Source organism: Corapipo altera, unplaced genomic scaffold, assembly GCF_003945725.1.
Source record: "Corapipo altera isolate COAL_440 unplaced genomic scaffold, ASM394572v1 0, whole genome shotgun sequence".
Taxonomy (NCBI): domain Eukaryota; kingdom Metazoa; phylum Chordata; class Aves; order Passeriformes; family Pipridae; genus Corapipo; species Corapipo altera.
The window spans coordinates 50435597-50447712 of record NW_020884872.1 but is presented as its reverse complement, the minus strand read 5'-3'; the positions used below and the strand labels follow the sequence as shown (position 1 = coordinate 50447712).

General features: G+C 36.2%; 1 protein-coding gene across 2 annotated transcripts in view; it reads left to right on the top strand.

Moving 5' to 3' along the window:
* Nucleotides 1–11113, top strand: part of UCHL3 (ubiquitin C-terminal hydrolase L3) — a 41746-nt gene extending 30633 nt beyond the window's left edge. For both annotated transcript variants that reach the window (XM_027646647.1, XM_027646656.1), the window contains 3 exons: nucleotides 6410–6485; nucleotides 8906–8964; nucleotides 10238–11113. In XM_027646647.1, coding sequence (XP_027502448.1) covers nucleotides 6410–6485; nucleotides 8906–8964; nucleotides 10238–10321 — 219 coding nt within the window. In that variant the 3' untranslated portion in view covers nucleotides 10322–11113. The remainder of the gene's footprint in view (nucleotides 1–6409; nucleotides 6486–8905; nucleotides 8965–10237) is intronic.
* The last annotated feature ends 1003 nt before the right edge of the window (nucleotides 11114–12116 follow it).

Below are 12116 nucleotides of genomic sequence, written 5' to 3'. Positions count from 1 at the left end.
TATCACTCCCCTTCTCAGCAGGTCAGGGCAGAGAGATGTCAAGATAAAGTCAGTTTAATAAAGCAAAAGCTTCACATGAAAGCAAAGGAAAACAAAAGGTTTATTCTCTACTTCCCATCAGCAGGCAATGTCCAGCCACTTCCTGGGAAGCAGGGCTTCAGTATGCATAGTAGTTGGTCAGGAAGACAAATATCATAGAAACGAATGCCTGCCCCCCTTTTTCTCCTCCTTTCTGTTAGCTGTTATTGCTGAGCAGATGTCAGATAGCAGGGAATATCCCTTTGGTCGGTTTGGGTCAGCTGTCCCAGCTATGTCCCCTCCTAAGATCTTGCCCACCCCCAGACTACTGATGGGAGATTAGAGAGACAGTGTTGACACTGTGCCAGCACTGCTCAGCAGTAGCCAAAGCACAGATGTGTTTACCAACACCTTTCCAGCTACCAATGCAGAGTACAGCACTGTGAGGGCTGCTGTGGGGAAAACTAACTCCATCTCAGCCAGACCCAATATGTCTTTTTAGAGTAGGTCTCCAGATGAATTAAGAACGTACAATAGGAGGAAAAAAATCGAAAACACTGTCCTAAAATGTTCTATACAAATCTGATAAATTGCAGAAGTGGCGAATTTTTAAGCTCATGTAACAACCTGCTTCATTAGTAACGTTGACTTTTCCTGAATCCTTGTCATTTTCTCTTGTTTTTCCAGCTTATCTGTTCTTTTAGTATCTTTGCTTGCCTTTCATTTTGCTGCCTTTTATATTCAAGCTAATTTCCTAATTCTGTGAATCTTTTCTACACTTTTCAAATTTGAAAACGTGCTCTTTGTTTTTTCACATTTACTTTCTAAATCAGACCGAAGTTTCTGTTCTTTAAAGAAAAAAAACAGGAAATACCTATTTAGAGCAGCATACTGCTGAATACTTCCTCTTGCTTATGGATTCAAAATGTGTTTGTGTAAGTATTCTGTATCCAGATACTCTGATCCTTGATAGAACCTGTCTATGAATTTCACCTTCTTGCTTGACATCCTCCCATTCAAAATCAAACACTACTAGTCCAATAGCTTGGAACCGTACCTCACCTGACACTTGCGTATTCTAGCTGTGGTTGGTGACATAGAGGTAATAAGCTTGAGACAGCTCATCTACCATGGCAGCAGACCAGAAAAACAGGCAAAGGAACTTCTTTTCCATTTTTGTGCCAGCACTCAAGACAGTCCCTCAGCACCTTTCTCACAGAAATTCTTACTCATTATTCTGGGCAAGGGATACTTTGAGCTGTGCGTGTTCAACTGTGAAACTCCAGAGCATTTCAAAACCATAAACTCACTGCAATATATTGAGCATGAATAGAGGTGTCACTGTTTCACAAGAATGAGCCAGAAATAATCTTGCTAAAACTTGTGATCATCATTCCAGTGGTCTTTGTTTTAATTGCAGTACTTCAACCAAGATTCAAATGCCTTTCACAGTCTTAGATGGTATATTTGCCCAAGCATGTTCCATGCTGCAAAATGGAAAATACAGGCACCTAATCTACCCAATAGCAATTGCATCATTTTTTCCATCTAAACCATACGTTGTGTAAACTTCATTTTTGGATTTTTTTTTTTTTTTGCTTCTTGTAACTCCTTGTCAGTCAATTTGTATATTTAAACTCCCAAGGTTTTCCTTCTCTTAGACTGCAATTACTTTTGTCATGATTTTTCAGTTGGATGTATCTGAAATTTTTTATTCCTCAAGGTTCTGCAAAACTGTCTTTTCCATATCAGTCTTTAGTGCTCTTCTTCCAGAACCCAACAGATTCCTGATGCCATTTTCCTGACTTAACAAGTGGTGGTTTTTTCCTTTCCCAGTCACTACTTGTATTGCAAAGCATTCTACTAAACTGGTTTGTGAGGCTTCTTGCTTTGTGCCTTCCTCTCCAAAGCAAGTGTAAGGAAATAGTAAAAGTACGAGATTTAGTTGGAAGAAGTTTCTGAAATCTGTCATGTAACATTGAATCTGCTTTTATAGTGTGGTCTTTCATGAATTTTAAGCAGGATGTGGTGAGGCTTGTTCAGTAGATCCCTGAGAGGAAGACAATTTTTTTTTTCCAATTGTGAGTTTGTCCCAGAAATGCAGCTTTAGGAAAAAGAAACAGTTTTGTTTTAACTTAGCAACATTTGAAGAACAAAGGATTTCAAATGTATGAAAATTGAATATTTTCTTTTAGATTGGGATAATGGTCTAAGTGCATTACCAATATAAGTTTGAAGAATTATACTTGATTGGACAGGTTGATATGATTAAGCAAACAGTGATATGGGGTGCACCATTGAGTTTCTGAAGTTTAGTGCAACAACTGGAAAGAAGACTGGTTTAGTTCATGAGGAGAGTTTCATGCAGTAGTGAAAGGTAAAATTAAAGGAATTTCTCAGTACAAGAAGGAGTAGGAAGGATTACTGTTTGTATAGTAAAAACTTTGGAAAGTACCATTGTAATTACCAATTTGAAATTGCTAGTGAAGAATAGAGGAAGGAATGTAGATGTTCTGTTTCAATAGCATCAACTAACGAGTATTGACCTGAGACAAGTCAATTAAAATTGACTTCTCACAGCAGTCAGCAATTGTTTATTATTCAATTTGAATGTATAGGTTAGCAGAGAAGGCAGTCAAATCCTCTGAAAAACTGGGACTCGGTCATTTAAGTGCTTTTAATGTGGCATACAAAATTAGAGGGCACGACAGCCTTGGCTGTCACTTTTGTATGTGAGGCTGGGTATTCATGAAGATATGCTCTAATATTTTCATTGAGCATTACCTCAGTTACTTGAATAAAAATTACAGTTGAGATGATGTTCTCAGAACCATCACTTTGAGTGCTAAACTTTCTGTATTTTTCTTCTTTAAATCACTTTCAAGGCTTCTGGTCTTTATTTTTCAGGATGGATTTTCTTTTGAAGAAGTAAATTGGAAAAGTGATGTCTACTAACTCATACTATCAAACTTATTTCTTATACTAAGGTTGCAACCATAACAAAGGTTTCTGTAAGCTGTCCAAGATGCTGGTACTTGTCCTCTTTCTGTCTTTTCTGGATGGGAAAAAAAAATATGAATTTTCTTCACTGTGTGCTACGGCACTTCAGAAGACTTGAAAAATGAGTCTTGAATCCCACAGGTTAGTTCCAAATCCTGATTAGACAATCATCTTATTTAGACTCCTGTGTCTTTCTCTTTCTTTGTGGTTAATACATACATGCAGTCCTTCAAATCTGCTGTCTCCTTTTGCACACTAAGTGGACTTCTAAGTGAAAAAATCCAGAGGAATAGGTCATTGCAACAGCTGACTGATGTTTGTGTTACTGAGGTCTTTGAGTAGAAGAACAGTCAAGAGAAAATCCTCTGTAACTGTTCTAAAAAATACTATGTAGTGATGAACACGCAGCAGACTTCTTAAAGATATGTTCTCTTAAGCACTCACACAGTTTTTATTAGGAACTTGAAAACTTGGCCAAAGGTGTAGCTTTTCAAGGAGACCATAAAAGACATCTCCCTGGAACTGACATTCCCTCTTTTTTCCATTGCTTTGAAATTTAAAATCTTCTGGTTCAAGTGTTAGGATTTCCAGAGCCTCTTAGTTAAGTAAAAATTGGCCTGACTAGGCTTCTTTTCGTGTGGCAGGTGTGTGTGTCTGTGTGCACATGCACACATATGTTTAGGTTTTTATCTCTAAGGAAGGGAGAGGTGGGGGGATTTTGAATCAAATTGATCACATTAGGAAAGTTTAATCCAGTTACTTGTTTACCTAAGTTATAAGCAACAGATTTTTATAATATAAAGTTTTAGGTCATCATGACTGTTCAGGCTCTCTGTGCTTATGATTATGCAAATAATTCTCTGTCAAAAGTACTGAAATCCTAATTTTTCAAGAAATGTAAAAGATCTACTTTACTACCATCTAGACTAGATGAAAAGAAATCACAAGGGAAGGAGCATGCCTACATTAGAACAGATGGTAGAAACTTTAATGATGGCATGGTACTTTCATTCTCTCTCTGAGGCTGGGGAATTAAAAATGTAAAAACACAACATTTCTCACGGGTTGTGTCAGTCGCAAAATGAAAGCATGTTATTTAGATTAGTCATGTACAAAAACTCAGCAGGATTCTATAGGATTCTGTCTCTAAACTCTATGAAAAGTTAATCATGCTTTTTTTTGATGGCTTCGCTGTCTGTCTTCTTTCTGTATACAGGCTCAACATTCCAAGCATGCCAATTGTGTCTCTCTATAGAAAGGGCGTTTATTAGAATTTGACAGAGAACCTACCCTCAAAATGGTCAAAGGGGCAACTATATCTTGGCCTAAATGTGATCAAAATCAAATCCTAACATGTCAAAGTCCTCTGAAATAGCGATACTTTGTGCTCTTCTACTTCATGTCACTTTGAGCCCAGGTAGAGTACATTCAGCTTTTAAATGCTAAGCCATTTCCTTCCTAAAGTGAGACTAACTGAGGTGGTATTCCCCTAACCCTGAAATTCCTTAAGCCTAGATTTTTGAGTTGGTAGGTTTAATGGATAAGTGAACATCTGTGAATTCATATGCCTACGAAGGGAATTAGATGACAATGTGGGATTTTACAAGGATGCTCAGCTTTGCCTGTCTGCACATTTTTGTAGCACCACAGTTTAGATGTCTTTAAAAAGTTGGTTGATCAGTGGGAGTAACAGCAAGATTCCATTGGTTGTTGGCTACTGTCTTGTGTGGTTTTCAGGAAGTTAGAAAACCTGTTGTGCTTTGAAGTTTGCAACTGGGGTATCCAAGTTCTTGTTTTTCCTAAGCCCTGGCTCTGTTTGGCCTTTGTAAAACAAAATTATCAAAGGCCATTTCACTTAGACTGCTTGGAGTTCTGGTGGGAAGGTCCTCTTGTCCCTTTGATAGCTGCCTCATCTTCAGTGGCTGGAATGTTCTTTCTCCATTTTAGGCTCTCTGAAGCAGTGATGAAACAGGGTATTTGGGCCTTTCACACTTCAGCTGGTCATGGAGGTAACTCTCAAATGAGAGTGAGGGGAGATTGTGTGGGGTTTCGTTTTATTTTTATTTTTCTCTCATTTAGAGCTTGCTACATAGAAATTTTGTAAGCTGATGGCAGTTCCTCCTTAATGTTGTGTTCCTTGCCCTTCTTGATGTATTAAAGGACTTATGGTGACTTCTTGTCCTTTGCTTTATTGTTTTGGTTGTTTGCTAAATTTCTTCAGTTTATAGTATCTTTTTAAGTCTTTTCTTACGACCTCAGGAAAAAGGAACCTTTAACCCAGTCTTGAAAAGATGTTGCAACCGTAAGATTCTACAACACATTTTACACTCTAATCTGTTTCCGGCAAATTTTTACACTTTTGGGATCTTTTAAGGATCTTTAGCAGTAATTACAAGATGAAAGAAAATGGCATGAAATGTATTTTCACACAAGTCAAATTCTTGATAGTGAAGAAAAACTGAGGTGCTTTTTCCCATTTGCTCAAAACAGTACCACTTAAAATTGTGGATTGAAGTTCAGATGCAGACTGGACAGAATGATGAGGAATTAACACCATCAATTGCTATTGAACACAACAGTGGTGATGCTCCTTTTGGCTCAGAAGTTCAAAAAACACTGCTCAGTGGATGCTGGGAATGTGTGTTGGTGGAGCACTATGCTGTGCATGCCCAGTGTTCTTCTGAAAAAAGTTTTGCTTGCTGTGGTTGGCAGTGCAGTACTGGGTTAGATAGATCTTTACCAACTGTAATCATTTTTTATGTTATGCCCCTTCATGCCGTTATACACTTCAGTCCTCTCCGGGTACAGTTACTATGATGCCTTTTTCAAAATTCAGTCTAGGCACCTCTGGCTGTTTTCTTTCCTCCCCCATCTAAGATGTGTAAGCTGTTTCTTTTGATTGCTTGTGAAGAGGGAACAGGTTAACTCAACTGTGCTTGGCTTATGAGGAAAAAAATATTTTGACCAAGTGAATATTTTCAGTTCTAAAATATTACAGGTTTCAGAGTTGAGCCCTGCATCACTTTATTGTGGGAGATGGGTTAGTGAAGGAGTTTCTATTTATATGAATATCTATTTTTGATGTTAATGTATTTGAGCTGACTCTACTTTTAATTCAGTAATGAAAAATAAAGCTTTTGTGTAGAGCTATAATTGTAAATAATTCCAGATACTTTACTGCATGTGTTCTTACTGGTCTGTGCATTGCAGGCAGCTTCTTCATATTCCAAAATGATCTGCACTGACTTTTGCCATTCTGTATAGATCCAGACTCACTTGTGATTTCTCTCGTCCAAGTGTTGTGCATATTATGATGATATGTGCTCATTAACCATATTGTGATAAGAGTTTTAGTGAACACAATTTCTTTTTTTCTTGTTTTGTCTTGCAGGCACCAAGTATAGATGAAAAAGTAGATCTTCACTTTATTGCCTTAGTTAATGTAGGTGGTCATCTCTATGAATTGGGTAAGAACACCTTTTTATCTGCCCTCTCCATTTGTTTGAAACAAATGCAAATAGTGATGCTGTTAACTGTCAAGGTTTAGGAGAGATTTCTTTTCAGCTGCATCTTAGGGTCTGGGGGTTTCTGTCAAACAATTGCAGCCTTCTTCCCCTTATTTTTTTTCTTTTTGGTTCTCTTTCCCTCAACTCCCTCCTATTAAGATAAAATGGTACAGAATACTAGACTGCCTTAAAACTTCTGTTATCATTTATAAGGACAGGAAGCAAGAAAAAATTGAACACTCAAAATTTCAGAGGAAACTAGTTATATTTATGTCCCTACATTGCTTGTATTAAATTAACTGTATGCTGCTTTAGAAGTGTTAGCTGTACTATTAAGTAGCATGATACAGTTTAAACCAAAAGTGTGTAGTCAGGGTACCAACAGATATTAATACTCTGCAACTCATTTGTAATAGGCTGGTCATTTGTTTCCCTCTACTTTTTTGTGGTCATTAGGCCATTCACTGTAGAACAGTAGTCTTTATTTGCTGAATTACAGCTTTTTTCCCCCCTTCAGATTGTGTAGCACTTCAGTTCTGCTCTGATATTCTCTAATGACTCCAATCTTAAATATGTTGCTGGGCAACTCAGTTTTGCTGCAGGCTCTTCAGAAAACCAGCAAGTAGATCAGCATTTAAAAACTGCAAGTCGCTGGTCTTTCCTATCATAAGTTTTGCAGTATTTTATGGTTATAACATTTTCATCATTTGAAAATCAACATGTAATTAAGCAATGCCCTTAACTAATCACAGTCTGGGGCATAAGTGGTATATCAGAAGTGCTTATGTTAATATTAAGTTGATCTAAGGGGTATTATGAGGGATTAGTTATGAACAATAGGCAAACATTTCTGTATTTTATGATCCTGTGTGTCTGTCAGTGAACTAGATCAAAAAGGTAAGTACTGTAGGATACAATATAAATGTTTTATGACTAAATTCCAAGGCATGGTGAATGGCTTGCTCTTCTTTCAGCAGTGTGCTATATCCATAATATGTTTTCATTGCCTATTAATTTACTCTGCTTAAAATGCAAACTACATACTATGATGACCATGTTTAGCTATTTTCTGTAGGTATGATGCAAGATAAAATCAATTTGAATTTTTTTCTTAAAATTAAAAAAAATAGAAGAGGCATTTAGCTCTGCTGTACAGTGGAACGCCAGTAGTACTATTTTTTTGTTCTTAAAATAACTTCTTTCTGTACCAGCGGAAGGAAGCAAAAAAAAAACAAACTTAAAAGTAGGAAAATTGGAGAAGGTTTTTCAATTGATTCACTGGCTTCAGTCACTGTGGGCAGCATGTGGGCTCTGGAAGGCAGAAAATGCTAAGGAAGCACATGGATGCTAAATGCTTGCGATGTTTTTGCCATAGAAAACACGTTATTTATAGTCACATGAACTTAAAATGCTGTTCTGCCAAGATGTATGTAAAAAACCCCAAGAATTGAATCAAACTTAACTTGCAGCAGTTCAGAGCATTCATTTCTGTTTCCCTGGCATTTTCTGAGGGTTTTGCATTGTTGCATCTTCAGTCATTGTTGTTACAATAGTGAACGATCTCTTGCTCATGCAAATCCAAAAGTTTGGAGTTTGGAAGTATTGTCAACTTTGATGGCATCTTTGGAGAGGGAAAGGTCTTTTACAGGGAGGACAGAACCAAAAGGCATTTTGGTCTAGCAAATACTGAGGATACCCTGACATATGTTTTCATACTGTTAACTCTTTGAAAGTAACCTTAAACATATTTCTATGAATGAAATTATTTTTCAAATGATGATAATGATAGCATTATTATATTGCAAATGGGAGAAAAAAAATAACTATAGCAACCCTTTTTAAATGCTATGAAAGTACATAATACTTGTGGCTACTGGGCTTGTTTGCTAATTTATTTTAAATGAGAGAAACATTTCAGATATGCCAGACTCTTCAAACTGGTAGGTTTGTTACTGGGTTCTGTCACAGAGTCCCTGATCACAGCTGTCAAAGACCACAGATGTACAGCTGTCTGTCTGAGTAAATCCATCAAGCATAGTTGAAATTTTTCTACTCTACTGGAAAAACTGAAGTACTACACCAGCAGTAAAACAATAGCATCTTACAGCCTTGAAGTTTTCAAATAAAATATTTAAAAATATGTCATAGTTTGGATTATTTTTTTAATGTAACAGACTGTACATAATGATACTGGTTGAAGCAGTCAGGAGTGGAGGAGAGACAAGGGAAAAGCTAGCATGTGTGATACCTTTATGAAAAATAAGGATAGCATTTTTGAAAGTGAAGTACAAAAAAAATGTGTTCAAATAGTTTTAACTGGAAAAATTAAGCTTTTATAATCTTATAAATGTGCTGTTCAGTCATGCTTTGTCTTTCAACAGATGGGCGCAAGCCATTTCCAATAAACCATGGGGAAACCAGTGACGATTCCTTTTTAGAGGTAGGAATAGAGAACCTTCTTAAATGGGGTTATACAAAATTCCTGCTGTATTTCCACAAAATTTATACAATACACACATATGAAAATACTTATACAAGTCTTGCTGTATTTATGGTTGGATGAGAAATAGAGCAAGTGGGATGGTAAGACAAAATTAGTTTTACTCAGTTCTAAAACCAGATATTTTGGAACACTCATGTTGTAACTCTGGATGACAGAGTATCATAACATAAGAAATGTCAGAAAGGTTGATTATAACAGAAATTCAGACTGACTTGTCTTCTGTGCTGAGATTTGCATATACCCCTGCTCCTTTCAAGTACACAAGACAAAGTTATCAGATTGAAAACTTAAAATTTTTCATTCTCTTTCCTTTGCTTTAGTTATAGTTTGATAGGTGTCATACTAGACAGAAGTTGATTTCCTTTCTGAGTCTTGCTAATAATCATTCTCTAGTTTCACAGCTTCTTTTGAGTGCTTATTTTGTCAGGAGCTGTTCAGTTGAGAAATTAATTGGAAAGGGATACACTCAGTTGGGAGGATAACTGTCATTCCCACAGCATGATACGAAGTTGAAGTTGAGAGAAGGCAATGCATAGATCTGACTATTATGGTATCCAGACTAGATTAGTATTACAAAAACCCAGAAAAACTAAAAACAAACAAAAACCAAAACAATTTTATAGTTTAGTAGCATAGACTAATGTCTGTAAAGTTTGCATACAATTTGTGTTTGGACAGGGGGAGAAGTTGGATAAAGCTTTCCTTATTTCATATGTAACTTTTTTCTGGTTTACTGATAACATGTGTTCTCCAGATTGCACCCTAAAGCTAGATGAAGGAATTACTTAAGATCTTTCAATTACCCCACAGAGCTTAGATTCATCTTGAAACAAAGGAAAAATTTCTGAGTGCAGAGTACTAGTCAAGGCAAACTTCAGAAATGCATTTAGAAAGACAAGCAACACATCTGTTGCACAAAGTAATATTCAGTCACAAAAATTGTTTCTAAGGTTCTACATAAAACTTTTGCTTGTTTAGGCTGCCCATATGAGCACTGAAAATAATCTTGAATAGTGGTAACTCACCTCAGAAATACCATTTATATAGATTTGTGACACTGTTTAGTAAACCTTCATGGAAAAGTCCATTTTGAGCATAGTTTGTATAAAGCATATCTTCATATTTCAGTTTTCGTGGGGTTTTTTTTAAATTAATATGATTTATATTGGTTTTCATTTTGTATTTTTTCCATTTGTACTTTTTTCCCTAGGATGCAATAGAAGTTTGCAAGAAGTTCATGGAACGTGACCCAGAAGAATTAAGATTTAATGCAATTGCACTGTCTGCAGCTTAAAAGCCTTTTTCAGTGAGACTATTGCAATGTATTGTAACAATAAACTGTTGCCATATGTTAATAGTACAAATTTTGATACTTCCCTAATGTGTTGATTAATTGTAGCATACGTGGAATAAACTTTGCATTTGTCCTTGCTATATTTTGCTGCTTGTTCCTACAGCAACTTTGGGTATTTATATACAAGCATGCATTTTGTGCAAGATTTCTATGTGGTGGGTTTTTTCCCTTCCACCCCCTTCAAATTTTCAGAAATTACTGTCTGTGATGTTTCATCATAATAATGATGAGCTAGTTCAGAGCAGGATTATTGTTTGTATCATTCACAGATAACATTCTGCGTATATGGTATGTTAATGGGTGAAAACTTGGAATATGAGGCTATCTCCATCTTTTATTTATAATGGTGCAAGAATATTATAAGAACTTCTTCAGGTGACTCAAATGACAAAGACATTTTTTCAGTGCATTATTTATAAATAAATATATGGAAGAAAAAAAGCAGAAAAAGGACTGTTCTTCCTGTTGGTGAGCACTAACATTTTAAAATTATCTTAATGTTTACATTTTGAATAAAACTTCACTTTGTTTCTCAAGCCTAATAATGTTAATAAATTGTCAAAAAGGTTTAGTGAAACCAATGTTTGCTATTTGTATATGTGGAAAAACAATGAGGATTTTTGCCCCGGAAAAGGCACACTAACTAGTTCAAATGGTAGGACTGTGGAGGGCACACACAGATGAATAGAGCAATGTGAAGTATCTCACCTAACTGAAATAAATTATAGAAAACTAATAATTGTTGTAATGAATTTTTGTTTAACAAGAACAGAAACAGACTATAGATTTTAAGGTAGCCGTGATGGCCATATACTTTTCTCCCCTTTAGGAATATCTATTGTAAATTTGTCAGGTGGCATTACTGAATGCTGTGTGATACTCTTCCCCTGTACCATCCTTCTCACCTCACCCACTAGATCTTAAGGTGCTGTTGACCAGTTTTTATACATGAATTAGTAGCATTGCAGTTGTTTTGTGTCTATTTTGTTGGTTTTGTTTTGAGTTCGTTTGGGATTTTTTGGCTAAGCAATCTTATGCTTTAGGATTCTTGTGAAGGTTGATTTTAGTTAACGTGCATGTTTTTTACATTCCAGAAAAATATTCCTTATTTGTTCCTTAGAAGTGGAATAATTTAGGTTTGCTTCCAGTCAAACCCGCTGCCAAAGGAAACTGAACCCTCCGTGTCCCAGAGTGTGCTCTCGTTCTCTGTCAATTGTCATTGCAGGAAAAATGAATGGGGTTGTGCCAGAAGCAGTCTGGCAGAGTTTTCCTTCTTCATAGAAAAGAAAGAGGCCTGAGAGTCTGTCTTATCACTTACGAACATCTCTCTAAAACATGTTACCTGGAGAGTCCATTAACAACACTAGTCTGTTTTCTGTAAGTGAGATGGCTGGAAAAGCAAGGGAGAAGAACAACACTAATCAGCTTCTATTTTTGAACATTTTTTCACCCCAATAAAATGCAGTATCGTTAAGACTTGCTTTATGTTGCCCTGCTCATTAGCAAGGCCCTGAAACTTGCTTTTAAATAAAAATCAAAGGCTTTAGTAATCAAACCAGCTGCACTGTCTTCTTGATAATATCAGAAAAATCAAATAAAAGTTGTCACAATTGAATTGGGATATTGCATATTTTATGCTGAAGGTGACTCGATGATTAAATTTCAAGTAAGCCATAGTTAATACAGCTAAGGCCCTTTTAGGGGAGGGAGGAGGGTGAGGAAAGAAATGAAGCAT